The 27758-nt window shown below is 43.3% G+C and overlaps 1 protein-coding gene across 1 annotated transcript in view; it reads right to left on the bottom strand.

Moving 5' to 3' along the window:
- Positions 1 to 4910: 4910 nt before the first annotated feature.
- LEF1 (lymphoid enhancer-binding factor 1) overlaps positions 4911 to 27758 on the bottom strand; it is a 73353-nt gene continuing 50505 nt past the window's right edge. The window contains 7 exon segments of the mRNA XM_014940300.1: positions 4911 to 5699; positions 16928 to 16968; positions 17623 to 17671; positions 21240 to 21347; positions 23936 to 24098; positions 24832 to 24954; positions 26798 to 26881. Coding sequence (XP_014795786.1) covers positions 16934 to 16968; positions 17623 to 17671; positions 21240 to 21347; positions 23936 to 24098; positions 24832 to 24954; positions 26798 to 26881 — 562 coding nt within the window. The 3' untranslated portion in view covers positions 4911 to 5699; positions 16928 to 16933.

Here is a 27758-nt window from a genome sequence, read left to right on the forward strand (position 1 = left end):
AGATTCTATTTTGTTGTAGTTACTTTTCACGGGGCAGACCAGTTGTTGAGTGAGTTGCTCTTTTGGTATGAGGCAGACAGAATTTTTTCTCCTAGCTCTGCTGGTTGCTGTTGGTTTTCCATAGCTGAGAGGGATGATCAAACCTGTCACTTACTGGCACATGTGTTGGGTTTGCGGGAGGAGGGATGGGTGAGTTTATCAAAATGTGTTTTGTAGAATATCATTCAGAGGAAGAAACCCTTAGCATCCCAGCCCAGGTAAGCCGTGACTGTTATCTTAGCCAAGCAGATGCTGCTTCTGTGGCTCAGTGAAGTTACGGTTGTTGCAGGACGAGCGTGCCAGCCAGAGAGGAGCCATCATCTAAAGCCCGTGGCCTGAAGGTAGGAGTATTTACCTGGGAGGATGGGGAGCAGATGGCTGAAAGCTGGTGGTTAAGAGGTTCCTTTCCCGTATTTCTGGCAGACGTGTCCTTTTCCCTGGGGCTGCAGATGCTTCTTTGCTTGCTTGCTTTCTAAAGCGGATCTTTGTATCCACCAGGAGACTCACAGGGTAAATTCATACATTAACCCAGAGGTTCTCTTCTTGGCCAGTCGTGTGGAAAAATGAATGTGTTCGGGCACACTTTCTAGGTTTTTTGGCTTCATCTCAGAACATCTGTGTTTACAGCAGGCCACCTTCCTGTTACAGCTGCTCTCCTTTTGGCTAACTTCCTTCTTAGCCCAGTAGTTTTGCCACTGACCTGACTTAGGAGAAACGTGTTGGTAGCCGAGAGGCTTCTGGCCATTTGTGGGATCCCTTCTTTCCCTCATCACGTTCTACTTGATGTTAGGTCCTTATGCTGGAGGGGAGATGCCTAGAGCGCAGATGCCCCACACTTTGGTTCTGCTGTCCTACAGCCTTGGAGCAAGGGTTGGGTCCTTAAGGTCCCACATTTGCCACAGCCTGACCAAACCATGGAGCTGTCACCACCCGTTCTTTTTGGTAACCCAGAGCGGAAACGACAAGGGAAGATAATTCCCTGGAGCTGGTGAGTCCCTCTAAGCACAAGCAGTGAATCTGTCATCGCTTGCTGTGTAAGAAGCCAAAGTTAGCCTGGAGCATTGTTCTTTTATGGAACTGGAGGGGAAGTGGCTCTGGTCCAGGTGATCCAGAAAGCCTGAGGAGCCAGGCTATCCTGTGATGTTGGCCTGATCAGCTGTAAATAACCCTCTGCTGTGTCTTTGCTGGGTTTTTTTAGGTGAGAGGAGGGGGCAGGATGTGCGTGTTCTGGCCACTAGGATATCTCCTGGGTTTATGAATGGGACTACCCCTACCACCACCTGTGCAGAACAGGTTTTGGCTCATGCGTGGAATGAAGCATAGAGGGAGAGAGCGAGTTCAGGAATGCCTGTACAGAAGCATCTGGATAATTAACTCAGCCATTAGGTAGGAGTATTTAAATCCTTAAAGACATTTTCTGTGGGAAATGCAGGGTAATCATCTCCTCAGGCACCCACCAGAGACGTGGTTAGATGCTGACTTCTGCCTTAATTGCTCATCAGGAATTTAGGTGTCGTTTTGGGAGTCTCACCTGGAATAATTTATTCGGTATCACAAGGATTTTAACCTAGTCTTAGGGCTAGGGCAACAAACACCACCTCTGGGCCTTTTTTCCTAGCTCATCTGTCTCAGTCACTGAGGAGCTGGCGGGGTACAGCCAGGGACCAGCTCATTTTGCTCTTTCAAAGGTCCCACAGGAACAAACGTTGCTCAGTGTTGGAGGGACAGGAGTGGACACCCACCAGAGACACAGAGGATATTCCAGGACAGCATGGTCACCCCATTTCAGGTACTCTCACAGGAGCATCCCAAGCCTTGCACACTAATTAACCTTTCCCATAGCTGCTACGAGGGGAAAGGGCTTTGATCTATGAATGAGCCCGACACATGGTGCTTGCTCACTGTATGTTAACAGCAGGGGTTATTTTTAGCCCCCCGAATTCTTCTTCCCTGTTGGAGCTGAAAGACCTTTCGTCCTTAAGATAGGCAACTCTTCACTACATAAATTCTTCTTCTCCTTCCCTGTTGGAGCTGAAGGACCTTTCGTCCTTAAGATAGGCAACTCTTCACTACATAGTGTATTTGGGGCAACATGAGGCTAACACCTCTATTTGGAAGAATTTTTTTTTGCAAAATGGGTAAGTGGCTTTTTAAACAGCCATAAAAAAATCTAAATAAAGTAGTTGTATTTAAAAAAAAAAAGTTATCTTTAGAACATGTAATTTACAGAAGTTGCTGCAGTAATCCTTGATTTAGAACAATTACTGCACTAAAGTACTCGCTTTTTTTTTCCCTTTAAAAACAAAACCAAACCCCAAACCAAAACCCAGACAGGTTTCCAGCAAAGGCTGGGATAATTGACTGGGATGGAAACGTAGCCAAGTCTTGCAAAACTCCAGGATAGAGCTGCTGTTCTCTCCGAGATCTCTTCTCCTGCCATCGGAGAGCACCCCCTTGCCTGGTCACTTGTTTTGCCTTTTTTTCTTTTTTTAACATAATCACTAGTTGCTAGAAATAAACATTGCAAGAACTAATATGCTGGTTACATACTTACAATCGGGTTTGTGTGCAGTGCTTGCTGGTTTCAGAGGAAGCTGTTTTATAACACTTTTAATTATGAAATTTCTTACGCAACAGAGCTCCAGGGTCAGTTACAAACAATGGAGTCACAAGGCTTCCTCGGGCTGTAACTCACCTGTGGAGTTTCTTGGAGCTCAAGCTCATCTCAGTCCATCTCACACCAACCAAGATTCAGGAGCTAGAATACAAGGCACGCTGATTCATTGTAGAGGTCATAATATTTCTTTTGCAGTGGTGCTCACAAACCATTGAAATAGTTTATCTATGGCTACAGCGTTGGGTTTTTTCATTTTGAAGTCCTTTAGTAGGACGTAGTCCTTTAGTAGGACCTTAGAGGTCAGACAGCTTTGTCTGGTTTTCAAAGCTGGGATACCAGTCCCTGAACAGAAGGGGGAAAGTGTTGGAGAAGTTGCTGGTGGTGTTTGGGGCTTGAAAGACCTAAAGGCCTTTGTTTTCAGTTTTGAAGTGTGCAGAGCTATTGCAGGAAGGTCTGATGGACACCACTGCCAGCACGTACCAAGATTCAGGAGCTAGAATACAAGGCACGCTGATTCATTGTAGAGGTCATAATATTTCTTTTGCAGTGGTGCTCACAAACCATTGAAATAGTTTATCTATGGCTACAGCGTTGGGTTTTTTCATTTTGAAGTCCTTTAGTAGGACGTAGTCCTTTAGTAGGACCTTAGAGGTCAGACAGCTTTGTCTGGTTTTCAAAGCTGGGATACCAGTCCCTGAACAGAAGGGGGAAAGTGTTGGAGAAGTTGCTGGTGGTGTTTGGGGCTTGAAAGACCTAAAGGCCTTTGTTTTCAGTTTTGAAGTGTGCAGAGCTATTGCAGGAAGGTCTGATGGACACCACTGCCAGCACGTTGGCCATGCCGACTCTCTGGATCTCACACCACCAAACCAGGTCCTCCACGGCAGATTCCACAGCCAGCTCCAGTCCCCCAACTGCCAGGTAATTAATATAGAGTCTAATATATATATGTATATATAGAGAGATAATCTAATATATATATTTCTAATATATAGAAATTTAACTGAAGGCTTCTACCTCTTGTGTGGACATGGACTGCACCCAGAAAGGCCACGGCAGATTCCACAGCCAGCTCCAGTCCCCCAACTGCCAGGTAATTAATATAGAGTCTAATATATATATGTATATATAGAGAGATAATCTAATATATATATTTCTAATATATAGAAATTTAACTGAAGGCTTCTACCTCTTGTGTGGACATGGACTGCACCCAGAAAGGAGGGGATCCATGTTCCTAATCATCATCTTAAAACCACTGCTGTGTTCACTAAGATTTTAGTAGGAAACTGAAGATAGAGGAGAGGGATCATAGACCCTGGGGGCTAAATCTAACTGGGAAGCAAAAGGGAGCACTGAGCCTGCCTGTTGCTTATTCCCAGTATGAAAACAAGAGACTTCTGCTCTCTTTAGGAAGAAAAAGAAAGCCTCTTCCAAAATGACTTGACTTCAGATGAGCAAAACAGCAGAACAGCCACATTGCATTTCCTACAAGGGAAGAATGAGCCAAAAATCTTCAGCCTTAGAAGTGCCTGTGTCTTCCTGGGCTTGCTTCTACCTTCGAGGGATTCTGGCGCAAGCCAGGCTCTTTTTTTTTTTTTAAGCCAGACAATTGACTTTAGTTTTATTACAAAGCTTTTATTAAAAAACAAATGCTCAGCACATTAACTCAAACTGGAATGACAAAAAAAAAAAAAAAAAAAAAAAAAAAAAAAAAAAAAAAAAAAAAAAAAAAAATCAGTTGACAGTATTTTTGGCAAAGGCTGTGCCTTACTATTTTAAAAAATGGGTACATCAATGCTCATTTCAACAACTGGCATAAAATCCCACTAACAGGCTAACAAAAACAGATACAAATACAGAACAATTGAAGTAATAATTCAAGTGCTGGGCTTTTTACAAGGAGAAAGGGAATGGGTGAGAAGGAGAACTCACTGCAGTCAGATTTGCTGGATGTATTGCTTTATGTTTACAGAGTAGGTGATGCAGGACTGACGTGTCTACTGACCAGCTGACTGTTGTTACATTTATTTAGTTCTATAGGACACTGTATTATATAGACTGAGAGGCCACTATTTGTTACAAATAGTTTAACAAAAAAGCCACCTTTTTTTTCCATACAGGTTTTTCCTCTGGCAGAAAAAAAAAAAAAAAAAAAAAAAAAAAAAAAAAACCCCTTTTATTTAAAAAGTATTTCAGATTTCGTTTACAGAGTAGGTGATGCAGGACTGACGTGTCTACTGACCAGCTGACTGTTGTTACATTTATTTAGTTCTATAGGACACTGTATTATATAGACTGAGAGGCCACTATTTGTTACAAATAGTTTAACAAAAAAGCCACCTTTTTTTTCCATACAGGTTTTTCCTCTGGCAGAAAAAAAAAAAAAAAGAAAAACAAAAAAGAAAAACCCCTTTTATTTAAAAAGTATTTCAGATTTCTGACACTTGTTTAAAAGCTCATACCTAGTAAAATATACACCAAAGAAATTACAAACTAAAAGTTAAAATATAAAAGCATTCAAGTTTCTTAAAAAAAAAAAAAAAGCTAAACCCAAAATTGATCCTGTCGCACCATTAAATAAAAAGAAGGTGGAGTTGTGTCATCCTGGTCCAGGCAAATCCCATTCCTCGGTGTGCTGGATGGGGCAGCTGTGGGCTACAGGGCTCTGGTGGCTGCAGCAGGCAGAGGCAGCCACGCTACTTTCTTTGCTGACTCGACGTGGACACGGATGAAACGGGGGTTCAAGAGTGCAAGGCAGAGGTGGGGTGGAGACAAGAAGCTGCTCTGCTGACCCAGGAGCTCGTCTGCTCTATTTGTATGGGGGCTGGACCTTGTGACGGTGAAGGATTTTGGCAGTGATTGTCTTTATGATTCAGTGTCTCTAGCAGTGACATCAGGGTGAATGACATCCTAGACAGACTCCTTGGGGGGTGGTCTGTGTGGATGAAGGACACACCTAGGGTTTAACAAGCTTCCATCTCCAGAAGGGGTCCTGGTGTCGCCGCCTTTGCTTTGCAAGTTGAGAAAGCATTTCTTTTCCCACCTACAAGGAAGGAAGAGAGAGAGAGGTAAAGACTATATGATTATTTTTTTTTAAAATCCTTCAAAGGTGGTGGTGATGGGTCACTGTAACTTTATGACACAACTGTATTGGTGGAATGTGCCTTTGCAATGTTGAAGTGCAAAGTATTGGTACTTTTGTAGTAGTTGGTACTTGCTTGAAGCTTGCAAGAATATTTGTGGAGAGTACTTTGGACTGCAAACACGTCCACATCAACTAGAAAGGTGCGTTTTTAAGCTATTTAGATATTCAACATGTTACAGAAGTAATTGCCTTTTGTAGTGATTGCATTTATTTACAACATTTGACCCAGGTATTTGTTACAAAACTAGATATCCTCGGGCTTTGGTGCTACAGTGGTTAAGGTCAATTAAACCTCTGCTTCAGAGCTCCAAGCTCTAATCCCTGCAGAAATGAAGAACTGGGTAGAGGAATGTGGTGGGTGAGACGTGTGTGGACACTGACCCCACCACGTGTCCACACAACTGGGGAGAATTCGTTCTGCTCCACAGAGGGGTAGGAAACATGTGCCTCTTACATTCACTAGGATCTTGGAAGGATTTATGTTCTTATAGCATGTGAAAAGGCCAACAGTGCAAGCCTTACAGGCATTGCTCATCCAGAGAGGAACAGTTCTTCAGCATTAAGCCTCTGGGTTACATCAGCTGACTTATGCAATTGCTAACTCAACCATCACCCCTGCCCTTCTGACCCAGACAACTGGTTTCTAACAGGCACTCCACCCAAAGACTGTCTAATGAGTCAGGCGTTTTTCAAAAGAGGGACACATGCTCTCCAGTAATGGTCTTGGGGGCATCTCAAAAAAAAATATATCTATGTTAACCTCTGGGCTTCCAGGTACTACCCAGCTGCTAAACAAACAGAGGGTTCAATGAGGAGAGCTTTTGAGAACGACCCAAATGAGCACAGGAATGTCCAAATGAGCACAGGAATGCAGTTTGGTGGAGGTGGAGAGTGAATTTCCACCAGAAGAAACGCAAAAGGCTTAGTCACAGAAAGTCACAAAAATGCACGGCCAGCGTGCTGAATCACGCACGGCCAACACACAACAAGTTGACAAAGAAATGGTTTAAACGAGTGAATTTCCACCAGAAGAAACACAAAAGGCTTAGTCACAGAAAGGAGATGCATGGCCAGCGTGCTGAATCATGCACGGCCAAGACACAACAAGTTGACAAAGAAATGGTTTAAACCTCAAGTGCAACTTCTGTTAGACTAATCATAATAGATAAGCTGCTTGAGCCTACAAGAGTCGAAAGAAGAGTTAATCAGCAAATATTACAGCAGCACTATGTTCCCATACTGGTCGAGTGCAGCTCCTGCACAAGGAGTTAGACAGACTAACCTATTACTCCAGGATAGAAAGTCTCCAAAACTCAATTTTGGACGCTTTGATTTTAGTGAGCTCAAGCTGAGGCCCCAAAATCTCACTAAACAAGTGACTCCTCATCAGAAGCCACCCACGTGACCATCGTTGTCGTGGAAAGGAACGCTTAGGACACTAAATAAGGTAGGAAGAACAAGCACAAGTTTCTATCAAACTGTCCTGTATAGCTGATATTTGAGGGGCACTCTCCCCTCCCCCAAATACCACCATCCCTGATACATAATGAATAATTTTCACCTGCTGCTGGTAGCCACAAAAGCAGCATTTAAAGCCACTGTGGCCTCTTAAACAGCACAGCTGAAAGTCCACTGGCAAACCAGCGGTTTCAACTGAGGTGGTCTGTATTGACTAATTCAGTTCCTATTTCCTCATAAAACCAGCCCAAACCCCAACTAAAAAAAGCCTTCTGAGCTTCCTGCCTTTTTTTTTTAATTTTATTTCTGTTGTTTTTTATAAAGTAGCTCAGCTCTCCGTAACACATGCGGATCAAAGCGCTGCGAAGGGGCTCTACCTTTCCAAGGAGCAGGGAAGAGAGGCCAAGCAAACAGCAGAGGAACACTGGGGAGAGAGCACCCTGCAGCTTTATATTTATTTTGTGCCTTTTCATCCCGGATTTTCAAAGGTTTGGTCCAGGTTTGCTCTTCCTGGGAAGGTTTTCCTCTCAGTCTTACATGAAAACATTCAGCTTCCTGTTGGGGAATGGCCTTGAGGCGCCAGGCCAGTAGTTCACAGCAGCCCGATACAAGCGCTGTGATTCAGAGCTACTCCCCATTAGCAGCCAGGAATGTCTAACTTCACCCAAGGAAATGAAATGCTCTTCTGTTGAGATGGTTCCCTGCCTCCTCCTCCTCCTCTCCCCACCACCCCCCCCCTCCTCCTTTCCCATAACCAGCAAGCTGTCTTTGAAGTCAGGAGGTTAAAATAACGACGGCAGCCTCGCTCTGGCCCCTATGCTTTTTATATTTTTTTTTTTCTTTCAAACGGCGGCCATCCCTTCTTTCTCCATCCCAAGGCAGCTCTTACAGCTCCTTTTCCACAGAGCCTCATTACCCCCTGCTCTGGTACTACTGGAATTCTGCACGGGATCAGGCACCGTGGAGCCCCAAATGACACTGTAGCCATGGAAAGTGACATCTAGAACCCAGCCACTCCCCATCTGCACATTGAGGCCATGCACTGGAAATCACTTCTACTGCTGATAAACCCAATAATACCTAAAAAAAAATAATAATAATATGAACGACGGTGGTGTTGCCTTACAGATATAAACCAGGTCAAATCAGGATCCTTTTCAAGAAACCACAGGCATGTGCTAAGGAGACTGAAGACTTCCCACATCTAAGGCTTCACTGGGGGGCTGTAGCTGAAGTCTGGCCAAGCCAGGCATGCCCTAGCAAAGCCCAATCCACAAGTGAAGTCGGCGCAATCAAAGACTGCAATTACAGCTCCCTGGCTGTGGTTAGGCTTCAAAGAAAGTGCTGCAAGTCACATTTTACATATGTGAAGCCTTGAGCCCCAGCCACAATAGGAGGCACTGTCTGTGCCATTTGCAGTGTACATCTGACTGCAGGAGGAAAGAGGAGGGGGGGAAAAAAAACCCCAACCAAACCACCTCCAGAAAGAAACAGAAATAAAACGCAACAATAATTCAGCGTAAAAAGAAAAGCCTGACTACTGAAGTGATAAAACTGTATTTCAGGAATGACTACATTCAAACTAAAGCCTCCTAACAAGCCTGGGCTCAACGACTGAGGGTAAGAGCATCAGAGGGGGACCAGAAGTCCTCCCCACGCTTGGGAATGAGATGGATTAAAGGGTGGGTCTGCAAGGGACTTGTGCTCCTCCTCTAGTCTTTAACTCCTCTCCATTTCGCTAGAACAAGAGAGGATTAGGCAGCTTCGTCCAGGTCATGCTAATTGGAAGAGGTTATAGAAGAAAGTCAAGAGTGTCTGGGTGAGTACAGGAGTAAGGACAGAGTAAGAGAGGTAGCTAACCCTTCACAGAAAGTTTTAAACAGAGTGCTTTTTTCTCCATCTTTCCCCACCATAGCTTGTTTTCATGTAGCTGTAAGAAAAGACGACATAAAACTGCAGTTATATGTATTAAAAAAAAAAAAGAAGTCAGTCTCCAAACCTGGCTTTTAATCCAGTACTTCAAACACCATGGCACACTCAGGGACCCGGCAGCCCAAACTGTCATTTTTCTTTTGAAGTCCAACATGAACACGTTCGACTTACTGCCAGGCTTTAGCCAATACTCCCCAAACTCGGGTACGTAAAACCAGGCCATTATTTATCAGAAAGGTTCACGCTGCTTGTGAAGGCCCTTTGTATTTTCTTTAGCAGCAGAGCTGGAGGGAGTTGCAGGCGCAAGCAGATAGACGCCGGCACTGCAGTCTGCTCCTCTTCCTGCCCAGCTGTGCCATGGTCTGTGGGGTTAGCCTAAACCAGATCCTTGAAACGTTCTGGGCAAACAAAAACAAACACTCCACAACCTTTGTTGTTTCTAAACACACAAAAAAACCACCAAACCCACCACCTCCCACCAGAACCCCGGTCGTTTGAGTAATCCAATTTGCTGCAGGGTCCCACAGGCTGTTACAGCCCAGGGATGGAGGGACCTACAGGAGATGATAGGAAAAAAAGCCCTCTCTGCAAGAGCTGGATACCAGCAGGCAGCAGAGGAAAGCAAGCCTTTTAAGCTGGCTTTGTTGCCAAAGAAATTTCATAGAACTGTACCCTAAAACTGTAGTAAATACTGACATGTTGGAGCTATGTCAGTGGCAATTTTTTTATTTGATTACCTCTCCATTGACTATAGGTGGAGTCTGGTGTCCTAACTTCTGGTGTCCTAAACTTCTGTCCTCTTAGTTTGGCCTCAGCTAGCTGCGTTAGGTGAGGGGCAGGAATACCTACACCCCCCTCCCTGAGCCACAGACCTTCCAGAGGGGGTTTAGTGTCAGGATGGAAAACACCCAGGGATTTCAGGGCTCCCACTTCGTGCAGCCCAAGTCAGCGATGCCAAAGCAGGTGTGGCTCTTATCAAAGGCCCCCGCTGTAGGCAGCATGAAACTAGAAGCTTTATCACCGCGCTACAATCTTTAAAATGATCCTCCTGGAAGACCCACGATGTGTTTTTCCTGTTGGGGTGGGAGGGGAGAGAGGTTCCATGTTTATAATTAAAACCAGATTAGCCCTAGACAGCCGTCTCTAGCAGCTTCTTAAAGAAGAAGAATATACTTAAAAATGATCTGCAAAGGAGGAAGAAATAGGCTCGTCCCCTTTTTGTATCTTTATAGCATATAATAAATATTCAGAAGACTTTTAAAAAGTAATTATTTTGTAGACTGAGAGCTGTGAAGAAAGATGCATCTGTTCTGAAGTAGCAATTTCAGTGCCCCTAGTTTTCACCTGCTGTCATAGAAAAGACAGGAGGTACTGGTAAAGTAAGTGAAAATTCTTTCAAAAGAAAGAAATAACCTAGGTAAAGTTTCCTTTGTATACCATCTTTTCTGCCACAATTAAACATAGGTTAGAATTTAGGCTGCCCTTTGAAAGACAAACCCAATATTTAAATCTTTGAGCACATGGAATAATATCAGTAGTGGCTTTCATGCAACCACAGGTAAGTCAGATGTAACTTGAATATCTTCTTGAGCTTCATCAACCCTTTTACAGGCCTCCATCCACAGAGCAAACACCACACTACCAGTGTAAGACACCAAAATCCACTGCAGAACCCAAACACATCAACTTCACTTTGATGCAATTAAGTCATCTCAGCAGAAAATCTCTACTGGTCCAACATACACAAGCCTCCCGTTGTGTATCTCAAAAGACACACGTATGGGAAGAAACTCAACTATTCACCAAAACGTAGGCTCACCTAGTGTCACGACAGATACACACACCATAAAGCTAATTATATGTAGTTATCTTGGCAATATCATTTTTTACCTCATGCAATTTCAGGTATCCCAGAGATGAAGGATCCCAGGCACTCAAAACTCTGGAGTTTAATTCTGATGCGACTTAAGATTCAGGAGGAAACATGCATCTTGCTTTTGCAAGGAGGAAGCAACTTCAGAAGCGATGTCTCTCTTCTGAGTTAAGCCTCCTAAGTTCTCTTAACCCCTGATCCTGGCTAATTAGAACACTAATTCAGAGAGATGGTCACTGGTACCATCTTCTTCATTGCGTCTAACCCTGCTCACACACTGCACCCCAGTGACACCTTCACTTTAGGCTTTTTGGTCTGGTTTTATGTTTTCTGTCTTCAGGATGGCTGGGTTTGCGTTCATATACATCAGAAGACCTCTTGAATTATAATCTCTAAAGGTCAGAAGCAGGAACAAAAAGACAGAAACAAAACTCGGTGCTAGAGTTTGCTAAGTCTTGACAGAATTGCGTTTGAACACAATTCTGTTGAAATTGGAGGACAGGTTTCACCCAAGCTTAGTCTTCAGAAACAAAAGGGAGAGACTTTGACAACGTCGTAACAGCTTGCTTTCTAGCTGTTCAAGAATACAATATCAATTTCTCATTCTGAAAGTTTCCATGTAAATACACTAGAAAATGAAAATACAGACCTGAGATGAACGCTAAAATGATGATGTTTCCTTCCCACAGGGAGTGAAACCCCATTTCCAAATCTTACAATATCTTTATGAAACAGTTTGTTTCTACAGCGTTTTTCTCATGACCTTAGAATCTGGTGGTGAGTTTCCTAAATCCCCCAGAATACACCGTTCTCAACCGGAGAAGAATGGTGCACCAGCCGTCACCTCCCTGTCCCCACCCTGTCCCACAGGAAGAGTAAGAACAATGGTTGTCCCACTGTTCTTCACTCTGCCCCAAGCCTCCTACCGCTAACACCTCACAAGTGAAACCATAGGGGAATTTTTTCTTCTTTTTCATCACTTTTAAACGTGGCTGAGTTCAAACATCACAAACTTCACAGCAGCACCTGCAACTTGAGCATCGCTGGCAAAATACTCAAGTTTTAGGCATTCACTTGCTGAATTACCTACTTTTGCCCTTCATCAGGGTCAGTTTAAAAACATGAGATGCCGAAGGTCAACGGTCAACTTCACAGTTGACCATGCTACACCTCTTGGTCACAAAAACGAATGTTTTGTAAGTAGTTACAAAATTTTCTTGTTTCCCTAATCCTCTCTCTACGCTGATTGTCTATTTGAAAGTGTTCTGCTGGTTTTTAAGTTAGAAAACCTATGCTTGACCCCCTACCCTGACTTACCCTTACCCCTCACATAGTCTCTGGTTGCACCCAAAATCTCTTTTATACCCTTCCTTCCTCCCTGCACTTCACAAGGCTCCTCTGCCAGGCTGGGAAAGGAAACTGGGGGACTCAGTCTGCTCTGCTGCATCTCTCCCAGCAGGTGTCAGTGCCCTTCTGTACCTGCCACCTAAACAGGAGGTGGCTTTTCTTCAGGTTTGCTCTTTTGGCATTCTCTTGATGTCAGAGAGCCTGAAAGAGAAGAGGTTTTCTAGCTTTCACCACAGCAAGAGCAACGTCAGGTCAGAATCAAGTTGCAGAAGGGGATCCCTGTGAGGGCTCTACCCTTTGTCTTTGGAAATTTCTATGCCTAGCTGAAAAAGGCCGAAGTTAACCAAAGTATTCAATAATATAAATGCTTTCAATCCAGTAAATTCTCTTCTGTTCATTCTAGCCCTCTTGCCCATGCTGAAGGCCACCATTCATCAGCAAAACAGGAAAACATGGGTCACACAGGAAATATAATTTTTACAGCAAATCAAGGAATGTCTCTGCACCATCATCACCACACAAATTATCACATACTCACTCTCACTTCTGCACAAATTCTCCAGGCTCTGTTTAAAGCTTCCGAGCAGCCAAGGGGTATGGAAAGTGGTGGAGCCATTTGGTCCATTTTCAACTACTCCAGCAGCAATTTCAAAAGCGCTGGACAAGCCAGATTAGAAAACACGTGCCTCAGAAAGCAAGGTATCAACTTCCTCTACGCATCGCCTTTCTAGGATGCTGGCCCAAAACCCACGATCAACCATGACCAACAGCCACCATACGATTCATCTAGCTATAGATTGGTCCACTTTACAGTCTGCTTTCACCACCTCTCTCCATTTTATTTCTAAGTCATAAGGAAAAAATAATCCAGTCTCAGATTGTTTGTTAGCAACACTATCCAAAAATCACTTCTGCACTGAAATTTGCCTCTGATTTCCTTGTAGGAAGTTTGAAAGGTTATAGATAATTCACTGTTTAAAAGTTAAAAAGTCTTCATCTGATCCTTTTAAGTGCTTCTGATTGTAAATCAGTATTAGTCAAGTTTTCTCATTTTTGAAAGCTTTGCTAATCTAAATGCTAATTGTCATGGAATTTTGCAAGCCACAAATACACTTCTGCAGGTTTTCAAATGTCTCTTAAGCTTGTCTATCACTCTTTTTAGCCCTTGAAGGTATGCCCAGACACAATGATACGTTATGGAGCTTGTGAGGACTTCCCAATAGCTTTCTGCCATATGTCAAATGATGTGCTTTCTATAATTACTATATATAGCAAGTCATAAGAAGGTAACTATTTCCAGGTTGCAGAACAATCAAGATGCATGTTTGTTAGAATCCTTCTATTTCTTTGCCGATTTAAAAATACTCATGAAATGCTAGAAATGAGCTTTCTTCCCCTTCCAAGAGTCAAATCGGATAGGAAATCAGGAATATCCACTTCTGACACAGAATTGCTCCCATTTACAAGTCTTCTAGAAGGTTGTGCTTAAAAGTAAAAAGGAAACACCCACCTTTCTGAAAGGTGGTCAGCGGATGATCTCTACATTGTCCTTAATCTTAGTTTTCCTCATTTCCCCATCCCTCTCCCAAGCTCATTTTTAGCATTATCAGGTCTTATGCCACTCTCAGTTGATTTCAAAAGGAGAGAATAAATATGGGTTATTTCTTAAAAAAAAAAAAAAGTTATTTCAAACCATTGTGTTGGGCCATGTCAATCAAAAATAAAATCCTGCTTGAGGACGGTTCCACAACCCTTCAAGAATGGCAACATGCTTTGGAGTAACCCAGGATAATTGAGCAAAGACTTCAGCACCAGAATTCCTAAAGCACCCTAATATTAAAGTGTTTTCCAAATTGGCCATTTTGCAGGCTGGAGGAGATCGCAGAACTCTGCTAAACCTTAAACACTGAAGCCATAAGAAGCTTGTTGCTGCACACAGCCCCAGAAAGAGGAGCAACTTAACGCTACCATCTTGACTTCACCGCTTCAGTGATGTCCAAGCCAAAAAGCAGGTGAGAGGTCCACCTTAAAAATCAGTCATGGGCTGAAGTATTCATGAACAGGAAAAAAAAAAAAAAAAACAAACCAAAAAAACCCCAGCCACCCAAAACTTTCACAGTATCTTAAATCATTTCTGTTTGCGTGTCTCTTCCGTTACTTTCCTCTGAACATCCCACCACACAACCCTCCCACCATTTCATCCTTCTCACTTACATCACCGTAATTACAGCCCTGGCTGATCTCCTTTGTGCTGATCTCTGAGATTCTTTCTTTGGTCTTGCCACCTACTCATTTCTGATTCTTCTCAGATAACAGAGCGCTTGTCTCCTTCCCAGACCTCCCACCCTCCTTCCCCCTCTTCCTTGCACCATCTTTACGAGCAAGAGAGCTAGTGTTTTCCTGTCTTCAAGAGCTCTTTGCGGCACTCACTGAAAGGCATTCCCAAACTTATTATCTCCATCCAGTAAGACTACAACAGCTCTGCTGTGGGCCTGGTATGATATTCTGCTTGTGGGCAAAACATTCTTTGGATTAGGCTTGCAAAGGGCAAGAGTCTTAACCTTCAGAAGTTTACTTTGAAGTCTGTCTGATTCAGATTCCCTAAATCATTCTGCGCGTTTACTTCCAGCTCGAGCACATCTGTACGTCTCCAGTGGAGAGCATTGGCTCGGCACGCAACATTTTGGGAGGTTGCCTACGTGCACATACGTGGAGTCAACAGCACACTCCCCCATCTTCTGCAGTGCTAGAAGATGCCTACCCTTCTCCTACTCCGTGCTGTAAATTGCATGAGGACAGAGAGATGGGTATTATCAACAGTTCCCACACCGTTACGGAGCTTAAGGGGAAGAAGAAAGGGAGGGGTGTTGAGGTAAGAGGGAAAGAGAGAAACCCCACATACTTAGAACGTTCCTCCTCTTCTATTTCAACTCATCCTCTACTACGAAAAATGCAAACAGAGAAACTCCAGCAAAAGTAGCTCAGTGTAGGCAAGGCAGTCAGTCATCTTTAGGCTGTAAGGCATCCAAGAAACCAAGTATCCCCCAGTTTTTAACTGTCACTTGAACCCTAGCTGTATCCCGATCCTAATCGAGTGCCCTGTGTCAATTCAAATAAAATTAGATGGGTTTTCCTTACTGGTACTCGCAACAATCATGGATCCAGACAATTAAGCTGAAATATCAATTATAAAACTCAAGGTTAAAGCACTTGAACTACCAATATTTTACAACTACTTTGTTGTGTAGGCTACAGAACCCAAATGCTGAGAGCTGCATCTAAAATCAGCATGACTCAGGCATATTGCAAAGGGCAAGACTGTCTCCTTGCCTGGAAACTTTTGCTTAGCTTGAAAGAAAAAAGAAAAAAAGAGAGCAGGCATTTTGCCTTTTCGCTTCAGCTTTAAAAAAAAAAAAAGCAAACAAACCCAAAGCCTTAAAGCCAACCTAGTTTAGACTCCCCAGCATAACGGCGTAATGACAGAAAAGGTTTGAATTGTGCTGATGGACCACACAGAGCAAACTCAACTTGGCTTTCTCTGGCTGAAGGTCCCAGCAGAGCAGAGGGCCAGCAGGAGGCTGCTTTGGCGACCACTCTGGGTGCCAAGGGGGTCAGTCGTGTGGCCAAAGAAGGCAAGAGGAGGGGGGATAAAGAGCCCGTTTCTGTTAAAATGCATAGGTAAGTTTAGAACGTGTTACTTTTTTTGCACGGTTCCTGGAATTCTCAGGGATGCCCAGAGAGCAATCTGAGTTAATTAGTGTAGAAGCAACTATTATGCCAAATGAATGCCATTCCCTCTAGAAAACGTATCAGATGGAGAAGAGGAGAAGGCCCAGCCTTCCAATGCAAACACCAAGCCACGAGGATCTCGCTGCGGGACTGTGTGCGCTCGCAAGCGGATTATTATGGGATACGTGTGGTCACTACTCATCCCACCTCCTGTGCAGATGATACCATACAAGGAGAGAAAACACAGGCTGGAAATACAACAAACAAGAAAACCCACCCACACCCCACGCGCAACACCGCTAGTACCGTCAAGGGAGAAGTTCTTGAAGGGAACTGAAACACAGTCCCATTTTCTCAGCAGATGTTTTGTTAGTATACAGGTGTAATAAATTTTTTTAAAAGTGTACCCAGCCAGCCAGCATCTTGTAGATGTCAGCACGTAGAAGGTTCTCTGAAGCCAAGCCTCCAACCTGCTGTTAGGGACTGTGGCAGCCTGCTGGCTGGGAGGGTTTGGCACTGCTTAATGAACCCCTCCCTGTGCTTCACAGGCCGACTTGCAGCGAGTCAGTGAGGTACGGTCAATTTGAAAATGTCAAGGTTAAGAAGTGAAATGGTGGACACCTAAGAGATAGCCGGTATAAAAACCATCGGTAGTCAAAGTAACATTAGCTTTGGGATAGGATACTTCTGCCATTTTCGCTAAATTCACATTAGTGCATAAAATTTATAAGAAAGCTTATTTTACAATTCAGTTTTATCATCAGGAAAGCTTTAGAGATGTTCTTACCATGCTTCAGATGTAGGCAGCTGTCATTCTGGGGCCTGTACCTGTAGAAGATTGTTTTCCTTTAACAAATTTCTGTTACAGAGCTTTTGCACATTCCAAATAAGTTTGTTTGCTACAGTATTACATGGATTTTTTGGGTGTGTTTTTGGTTTTGTTGTTTAGGTTTTTTTCTTATGGTTCTTATACCAGCCATTTTTGTTGGGGAAAACAGAGTGTTTCTTTGTATGTATTTTACAGGCAAAGAGGAGACCTCACTGATGCTTTTAGCCAACCTACTAGGCAGCTGTTAGTGTACACAGAAATGTAAAATACAGCGATAAAAAAAACCACAGTGGCTACAAAAGGGTCAGCCTAAAGTTTCCAGTGTCCAATAATCCCCCACAGTATTTGAGATATAGCTCAGTCTGCCACAGATCGAGGAGAAAAGCGAAGGTAAAGCAGGACAGCGATGGCAGCAGTGTGTAAATTCAGCCAAAGATGTTGATGCCGTCAGGACTGCTGCACGAAAAGGCGTGAAGGACAAGGAGACAAGCACTGTGTGCCTTTTCACCAGCTTGCATTCCAAGTGAAGCGTCTTAAAAACGTCCGTCAGAAGCAAGTGTTAGAGAAAAGCATGTAAAAATTAAATAGCGCAAGCCCTGGGTTCTAAAAATTACCTGAGGTGAATGGTTAAGTAAGAATTGGTCATGGCCTACCTGATGCTGATTCCTGCAACTTTTCTCTCTTCCTCTTCTTTTTCTTCCCCTGCAAAAAGAGGAAATTTTACCATACCATTACACGAGCAGAACTTTTTCTTTTGTTTTTTTTGGTCCCTCTCCCACCTCACAGCACAGAAACAAATGCCACCGGGACAGCGAGAAAGGAAAAACAACCATTGTTTTGGGGGGCAGCTAAAAACCTTTTCTAACCCACTTCTAACTGCTTCAGTGGTAACAGGGTTTGCGCTCAGCATCTACGATGAAAGGCGCACAAGAGCAATACATATTTTTATATCCACATGGAATTACGACTTCTGGCAGTTTTTCAATTAACGCTGGCAGCCGCAAGCACCTAAAAGACTTCTCGCGCTTAATAATCTGATGACACATGTGCTGATATCAGAATTTATGGCTCTTACAGGAACTCTTCACACATTCACTTACACTGTCGTACACGGCAACAGCAGACAGGGTGTTGAAAGTAGCTAGGACAACCACGACTTGTCCCTCAGGGTGCAACTAAACATGGTTCTGATAACACCCGTACCTTAACGAGAGCCAAGTCTCCTATGGATGTGCCTGGAGAACATCCAGTGCCACAAGCCAAGAGGGGAGTGCTGTACCATGGAGCACCCTTAACGTGACCGAGGTGCAGGACAGAAAAGGCCACCTGGCAGCTGTCTGCCTTGGATGCCACACTGGCACCAGCGTGCCGGGGCAAGGCTCATGGTGCCAACCCACACGCTCAGCCTTGTCCCCCACCTCCCCCTCCACCATCTACAGAAAAGGCCACAGCTCCCGGTTCGCACGCTCTTGCAGGAAACAAAAGGTCAGTTTAGACCCACAATCTGAAACCTCAGTCATCTTGCATGGCCCTAATTACCACTTCGATATTCCTCCGTATAAAGACTTCTCTTTATTGTCCTGCATTGTCAGACAAAGCTTTTTTCTTTTCTTAAAACCAACAAAAAAAGTCACATCCATTTCTATTTTAAAGAAGCCTTCGAGGTGCCAGAGCAGGCTCTAGCAGATGAGCTCTGGCAAGCTTTGGTGTGATTACTGTAAGCAGGCTTGCACCTTGCTGGCTGTCCTCCTGCCCCCCAGCTAGAGGTGACCCCTCAGCACGTGTCCTGGTGTAGACCGTGCCACGAACAGTGGCCACAGAGGGGAAGGGCTGAGGTGGAAGGATGTGTCTTTCCATGAGCTGGCTCTGCCAGGCAACGGGATGGGCAGGAGGTGATGTGAGACACCACCTCGAATCACTGTGGTGCTCACTGGTGAAGAGCAAGCGAGGGCTCCAAAATACAGGCTATGGTGAAGCTACAGCAGATTAATCTGTTATGTTTTATTCTCTATAGCAGCCTGACTTCAAGTGCTAAAACATACTGAAAGCTGATCTGAGATCCATCTCTGAGATATCAGAAGCAGAGGAAGAGAAGGAAAAGGCTGGACTGAGACCTAGTTGTCAGCGTTCCCAAACGAGCCAGTTTCTGACAACTCCAGCACACAGACACCACCACACCATGAAAACACTGTCTTCTCGTGACTATCACACGACTTTACAGGACTACTTTGGGTGTTAGTAATAAAAACATAACAAAAAGCACACAGCAATTGAACAATTAAACAACTGAAAAGCAATGCTTAACGTTTTCTTGAAATTTCTGAAGTCCTGAATAACCAGGCAAACCGAAATAGAAGAGTTAAACCCAAGTAGCATGTATGTTTCAATTGTTCTGTTTTGTGAAATTCAGCCACGTGAAACAGAACAGTCACCCCAAGTCACTTCCAACTCTCAAAATACTGCAGTAATATCTGTGCTAAATGACCACAATTTCACTTTTTGACTGCTCAAGTTAGAAAAAATTAAGAGGGAAAAAAAAAAGAAAGATGACATACACCTGGAATGGTTTCACTGATAAACTGTGACCTACTATGATCACCTTCTCACCACCACAGCAACAAATGTGTGCGTTCCTGGAGAGGCAGAGAGGAGGACTGGAAGAGGAAGCTGTATGTCTGCTAGAAACGGAGTACGCCGGAGCTCTGCTTCCACACAGGATGCAGGTTGGAAGCACATCAAAGAGAGAATTCATACGTGCCACCTTACACACTCTTCATGTATAGACATCAAGGCATTTAAGATACGGCAGGTCCACTGCGTGTACCGTGTGGCAGTAGGCTGTGGCAAAACACATCAGGTTCTCAAAGTCAACACGACTGAGCATCACAGCACAGTCTTGAAGGCCAGTGTCCAGTAAGCAGGAGCTGACAAGGTTTGATTTTCCAGCAAATAAGTTCAAGACAATTAAAATCCCTTTGTTTTCAGGGAGTATATCCCTAAGACTCTGTTTGTTCCCAGGTGTATTTCAAGACAGCTCTGTTGACACCGTCTGGTTCCTGGAAATATACCCTACCTGCCTGAGGTCACAACAGCTCATCTGCTAGAAAAGATGACTCTATAAAACACACAGAAACAAGCTGCTAGGGCTTACAGCAGTGCCTGCGCTGAGAAAACTGGGCACAGATGTCAGCAAGACCAAGGCATTTGCTTCAGAGATGATCGTGTAGTTTCTCTGTCAACACCTTCCGTGCCAAAGATCTCCCTAAGAGACTCCAGCTTACAATGACAACTTTATATAAGATGGACCGTAGCTGTGCTGGATTGGAAATGTCAGGTACTTCTACAGTTTCTGTTAACACTGGGTGTAGGTACCTTAATCTTTAATGTTGATAAGACATCACTGAAGTAGGGGAATTCTACCGTCCACCTAACACAGATGGAAAACTAAGCCAGTTATAGCATGTACACTTCCTATCACAGTAAATAATGCCACAGCTGATGGGGGGACAGAGAGGAGCCCAGCTCTCAGGCTAGGATCAGCCTCAGGATTGCAGCTTGTGAGTTTTATAACACATGACTACACTGACTCAGGATTGCAGTTTGTGAGTTTTATAACACATGACTACACTGACAGCTCACTGCAAGTATAATTGTGCAGTACAAGCTGTGCAATGTGCTATTAACACTTGTTTGATATGATGAGAGTAATTGTAAGAAAACTTCGTAGCTTCACCAAACGGTATAAAAGCAGGATCTATCATAACGTTTTCTTACACGCATTTTGAAGGCTTTATTTCAGAGATGGACCGTTCTGAATTACTTTCAGCTGAAGTTCAGTCTGCATTAAGGCCCTTGGGCTTTCTGTTCTCTTGAAAGAGAGACACCACTTTTTTGCTCAGGTCTAAAGACAATGTCTGGATACAAGTGATCAAATAAGAAATTATGCACCACTCACAGCCGTACAGTAGAACATAAGCTTTCAGGCAGCACTGGTCACTGTCTTAGGAAAAACCCACAACTTTCCATGTTAATTTTTTCCCCTCAAAAACTGTGACCTTCATAAGCAGCATCTCAACAACAGCAACAACAAAATCTCAAGTTTTCTCAATGCTTGAAGTGCAAACAAATATAAGGCTTATATTATATGCTTGTTTACCATCCCTTCATCCAGAACTTTCCACAAGGTAAAGAGAAAAAGCAAAAAAGGAAAAAAAAAAGTTAGGTAAAGGGAGTTAATTTAAAAAAAAAAGCCTTCAAGTAAATGACTTACATAGTTGTCTCTTGCAGACCAGCCTGGATAAAGCTGCATGTGTAGCTGCCTTTCTTTACGAGCTAGTTCATAATATTTCGCTTGTTCTTCACGGGAGAGAGCATGCCACTGCAAACAGAATAAACACAGCATTAGGCTAGGAAATAACTCATACCTAGGCAACAGATGACACCAGGAAGTGTTTTTGTGACTTTGATTCAGTCCTTCTCACTGCAAAAATTAGAAATCCATTAGCGATTGCAAGCACTCGTGTTTATTAACCAACTTTCAGGCATTTGGAAGCTCTGCACCTGCCAAGTGCCTTCAGCAAGACAAAAAAAATAATTTATGGAAACAGGGCTCACCAAATAATCCGCTCACAGAATCATGCTCTCCCAATATTACTTGCAAAAAAAAGAAAACCAACAAAATTATCCCCCAAAAATCCCAACAACCAAAAAGTACCCAATAACTTCCAACAAAACAGAAAAGTTTTGTGTTGTTTTTAAAGGGAAGTGATCTCCCCACCACAGAAGGGTTTGCTGTCTTGTTTTTCAAGAGCAGCTACACGTGGGTTTTCAATGCCAACGCAGAGGGCTTTCTGGGCACCAGCAGCATTCTGGGTTCCAAGATCAACCTCTAAACACTGAGCTTCAAGGTACCTGCTTTCTGATTTCTTCTTGCTGTAACAGAAGCAAAAAAAACAGCAACTGCAAAAAGTTTCTAAGATACTGAAACCAGAGTGCTGTAGTCTTCTAAATTACATGAGTTGACCTTGTAGGGATAAACTTCCTGCTTTTATGTACTTAAAAAAAAAAAAAACCAAACTAAAAAACCCCTCACAACCTGCACATTTGAAAAAGTAGCAGCTACCTCAATATCTAATAATTTTGTTCTTGTTGAAACACCTCTCATAGACCTGAACCAAAAAGTGTAATTAGAATCAGGTTCCACTGCTGCAGCATTAGACGTGTCTTCTTGTTTAATTTTGACAACATGTATGGGGAACTGGCAGGGAAGAGAAGATAAAAAAAAAAAAAAGAAGGAAAAAAAAAACCACAGACATGAAATCATTAAGACACTCATGCAAGAGTAATTTACAGAACTAGGATTTCAGCTCAGATCACATTTGTATGATTTAATATGTCATTTTGTTACACATCAGAAGATGTGAACTAAAGGCACTTGTCTGTCTGGACTTGGCAAGTTGGATGTGTTACTGAGAGCACAGCAGTTCAGCCCGTTTGCAGCTCCAAAGCTTGGGAGGTTTGGAACGTTATGCCATGGCCTCAGAGAGCCCAGCAGCACACAAGGCATCAGCTCTTGAGAACAGAGCTGGTTGCTGTTCTGGAGTGGCACAAGGTATAGCGAAGAGTGACCAGGATGACTGAACACAAAACATTTGATAATAATTAATTTCCAAGCAATTCCACAGTAAAAGTGGAATTTGAGATGCTTTCACAGAGAACAGTAACTTGCAAGGAGTCGTCCAAGCTGTGGAAAAAGCAGGCAGTGGAGCACTGAGGCTTGATTCATTACCAAAATGGAGATAAATAAGCCACTGCCCTCATTCAGGACAAGAAAACAAGACTGACGTACTAAGCAGGACAGATTAATAAGGGAGTAAGAATGAAAACATCAGCCTACAGACTTGAAAGAATGGAAAAGGCAAGGACCAAAACGTCCTTTAAGAAGAAGTAACAAGAACATCAGAGAGAAGGCAGGAGGCTGCAGGAACCAGGACGAGTACCAATGGGTTTCTGCTCTGTTGGGGGGAGAGAACGTCTTCAGATTGCAACAGAGAAGTAGCTGTTCAGGTCACGTACTGACTTCCCACTTCAAAAGCACAAGGTTTTTGGAGAGCTGCAATGCCTCTCAATGCTGCTTTAGTCAGTGGTCAAGAAGACCTGAGAGCAAGGGAATTTGAATAATCCCTGCTCAAACTCAGATTGATACAAAAGTTGTCCCTTTTCTCATTTCTGGGACAGTCAAGACCAAAATGGGTTATTTGCCTCTGCTGCTTCCCCTTGAAAGAAAACACTGACAGTGAACATGAAGTTTGTAATTGTGGGTTGGCCTGCATATTTTTTGTTGGAGCAAGGAAAGAACAAAACATGCCTACGATGCCACAGAAGCAAAAGGCTCTCAGTAAGGCTATGGGACGTAGACCAGGATCATCAGCACTCGGCTGTTGAATTTAGAGACCTTCAAAACTTGTCTGCACAAGTCCCTGAGCAACCTGATGCAACTGGACCTCCTTTGGGCAGGTGTTGGACTAAAAGACCTCCACAGGTCCCTCCTGACCCACATGACTTTACAATTGAACCATGTTATATTAACTTTTGAATTCCATTTCCACTGGCATCCAGTGTCCATCTTTGAGTGATCCCCTCCTGCTCTGAAGGACACCAGCCTAAGGGAGGACCCAGAAGGCAATCTGAATGCTCCTGCCACGTGTGAACGAAGATGTTTCATGCCTGAGGTGCTGACACCGTGACATGAGTGGAACAGACACCAACTTGACGTTGCTAAAGCTGAAAGAAGAAAATCAAGACACTGCCTTTATTTTTAGTTGCACGTTTTATCTTCTATAGCTAATTTGAGAGTTGCACATTAGTTAGCACCTCAAGCAGAAAGTGAGCCACCACAGCCAACTACAGGGAAACACACACAAATTAGCAGCACACGTGAGCACATACACACCCTCCTGTACCTACCCTTCTGCCAAGAATCTGGTTGATAGCGGCGCTCTCTTTCAGAGTACACTCTGCTACAACGTTCGCTCTCATTTCTTTCATGTACAACATGAAAGCATTCAGAGGTTTCTTAATATGAGGTCTTTTTGGCTCTTGTTCTTTTCTCTGTTCGTGCTGAGGCTTCCTAAAAAACGTGGTGGGGGAAAAGGGAAAGGAGAGGGAAAATAAAGCATCCATTTACCTTCAGCCTAAAAAAAACCCAATGAAAAATTACCCATCTGTGGTTCCAGTAGCATTTCAGTAGTGAGAACGAGAATCATTCATGGCAGTCGTGTCCCATCCACTTTCATATCTTTCCAGAGAACTGACTTAACTTAATACTCAGGGAGGATGTCAGGTAGACATTCCCTAGCAAAAAACATTTGATCTGTGAATCTGCTCCAGATTCACCACTGTCCCAATTCTCTTTTTGAAAAGCTATCTGCAGTACCCTAGAAGGCCACTGCTACAGGCAGGAGGATAGTTCCTCATCCACTTCCTTCTTAGGCCTTTTGCCTTCAAGTACTAAGCAAAAGGGCTGCTTTTTACTAGCAGAATTTGCAGTTAAGGCCTTTTCCAGCAGAAGTTCATGAGTTCACACTCCAGCATCACCCACAGATAGACAGGTCCATGATTATGTCTGAATTAAGATGACTGTTGCCGATAGCTAAAAAGTGCTGGACTGGAATGAGAAATGGCTTCATGTCTCATTGCTCTTCCCAAACAGTAGCCCACATCTCCCATCTTAGTTATAGGAGAAGAGTTAAAATTCAAAGAGGACGTGAAAGGCATCTTTTTTTTTTTTTAATAACCTCCTTGACTCTTCTTCAGACAGAGTTAGTTCTCAAACATTTACAGGTACAGAAAGGTAGACTCACACATGCATTAGCTCACTGTCATTGTGCGGATGTTCCTGTTTTACTTGAGGTGTTACAATAGCTGGGTGAGGGATTCCAGTTGCGTGTGGGCCTGGAGGACCAGGAATCATGTGATGTGAAAACCTAGAAGAGAAAACAAAGGAAGGTCTGTAACCCTACTGAAGACGGGCATCAAACACGTATGAAGGCAGCGGGATGCCCCAAGAATGCAAACGCTACAGAGCTTGCAATGGAAGACAACTCTTGAAGAGTGCACGAAAAATATTTGGCTAAGATTTGTGCATTGTAGCCCACTCATTCAAGAAAAAAAACAAACAAACAAATCAGTCAACATTTTGGCTATAAAGAAGTTATTTTATTACCTTTCAGGCAAACAGTTTCAGCAACGCACACAAAAAACATTTAATGGTTGTACTGTTGCACTGACTAGCAATAAAAATACACATTTCTTAACCAAAAAACTGTATTTCCACACAGAGATATAAACATTCTTAAAATATCCACCACCAGCCAATGCAAAGGAGGGAACTGCCATGCAGAAACAAATAAAATAAAATAAAAAAAAGAAAGAGTCTTTTCAAGAAGTCCCTGATGACTCCCTAAGAAATCTCTTACTTTTCCAGGTACTTAAGCTAAATGATTTTAACATTCCTGCACTTAAACCCACTATCCTTTCCTCAAATGCTTAAAATAAAAATAAACTAAAAAAATCCTGCATCCTGGAAGAAGCGGGGTGGGGGAGAAGAGAGAGACTTTTGTCCTAAATAAACCTTCCTTTCATATGTACAAGAAGGAAAAAAAAAAAAACAAAACCAAAGTACTACTAACTCAACCATCCCAGTCTACTAACCCTCAAGGATAGCTGATGGATGCTGAAGGTGCTGAGCACTGCAAGCTCAGGTGCAGCAGAAAACCTGCGTGCTTTCTTTTGAACTAGTGGAAGTCACCAAAAAGCAAGCTCATGCTTCCAAGGTTGGCTGAACGAGTGCTGGTTAAGGAATCACATCCAGCCTCTCCTTCCTCTGTTCCCTAGTCGCCTTGCCTTTTTCTTTCATGCCATCAAAATAAAGCAAACACAAAGCCCTGTAACCAAATCAGGTCATTTTATTTTGGAGAGAGAATGGGTTTTCTTCCTAATCACCCTGACAGGCACATGCTTATTATTCCCCTGTAAAGAAGTGAAGGGACAGTGATAATCCAAAGGAACCCACACAAATAAAGGCAAGAAGACCCACCGCTTATCAAGTGGCCCGGTCTTAAGTCCCCGTGCAAGAGGATGTGTCTTCTACAGGTCACACAAAAAACCTCAAGAGTGGTACATTGCAACCTTGTGTACACCAAGCACAGGATGCAGAAGCTGTCTTTAGAGTGCAAAAGCAGAGGAGAGGAGGTCTGGAGTGTGTCATGGCCAAGTCTCAGTTAGCATTGCTTGCTTGCACTTAGACATAGACACAGTGCCTGATTCACACACCAGTACATCCCTTGCCATTAGTGGCTTTGGGCTACGAAATACCTACTTGTGAGCAAGTTTCCACACGGAGCAGTACCTAAATGATTCAAGACTAGTTACCAACAGCTTTGAAATTAGAACCAGAGAACACAGACTAGAGTGACAATCCACCTGGTTGCACACTTGCATGAGCATAACCCAAGGATGCACACTGTATGTCGCATCTAGAAATGAACTAACGACTCATTTCAGATGAAACAGCTGGGTTAGTTGTTGACAATTCACCAGTGCTCCTAATTGCCACACTTCAGAGACTGCCAAGAAAATGCTGAATGAGAACCAGTGTGGGATCCAGGCAAACTGTATTTACACAAAGATGTTAAATAAAAAATGTACGCATAAAGTTTTAGCTGACTGAAAAGCAAGCAAAGGCAGACCAAGATGCAAGCAGAAGAGCAACTTGCCCTCTAATGCCAGCAGTTACTCCCCAGTCAGTCATTCACCTCCTACACCTACCTGGACATGGAAGGGTCGACTGAGAGTGAGGATGGATAGGGCTGCCTGAATCCACTCGAGATGGGATATACAGGCTGACCTTGCCTGAGGTCACAGAAGAAAGGAACCCATCAATCATACGATACGGTATGCAGTAGTTTAACTCTTAGAGTCACAAGCACTGGATGGGAACTCAGTACTAGTCACAAAAAATAGTCACAGGTAACACTTGAGAGTTCTGCTGTATTCAAAGCTGATGAGTATTTGAACACTTTGGACTTTGTCCCTCGGTGGTGAAAGATTCCCACAGGCGTGCATGCAGACTCTATCTCTATCCTTCTCTCACTGTGTACCAGCACTGGAATCAGATTTGGTTAACTAGCTCTTAGGAAAGAGGCATTTCATTCCAAATAGCTCTACTGTAGATCAGTGCAAGAACACCAGACTGAACTGACAAGCTAGAACACCTTTTGAACAGTTTTATTAAGTCTTGATTAGGACTCTCTCTCCTTGCGTCTTCTACAGTGAGGCATAAGTGGCCAGCTCTTCTAAGAAAGTAGAAGTGTATTTGATTAAAAAAAACCCCACACGCACCTGAAAGCCCACAGCAACACAAGTCCATCTCAACTACTTAAAGTTCAAACTTTGCAATACAGTAAAAGAAGCTTGTGTGAAATCCTTACCTCCTCTATATTCCCAAGTATATGGAATATTTTGTCACCAGCCTGTCATTTGGGCTCTAGTTTTTATCATCAGTGCTACATCTTGGTTTCTTTCACTTAGCAATGGTTCAGGTCATGACTACAATTACACCCTGAAGTAGCATGCTATGGCAATGCAAACAAATACCAGTTCGGCCCAAATACCTGAACCAACCAAAAATGACCACCACATGCATCAATCCTATTCAAACAGTTGCTTATTGATTGGCAGAACAACTTTCAGAAGGGAAAAAAATTAAGGGGGGGGGGGGGGGGGGGGT

The sequence above is a fragment of the Calidris pugnax genome, unplaced genomic scaffold (genome assembly GCF_001431845.1).
Source record: "Calidris pugnax isolate Ruff unplaced genomic scaffold, ASM143184v1 scaffold34, whole genome shotgun sequence".
Lineage (NCBI taxonomy): Eukaryota > Metazoa > Chordata > Aves > Charadriiformes > Scolopacidae > Calidris > Calidris pugnax.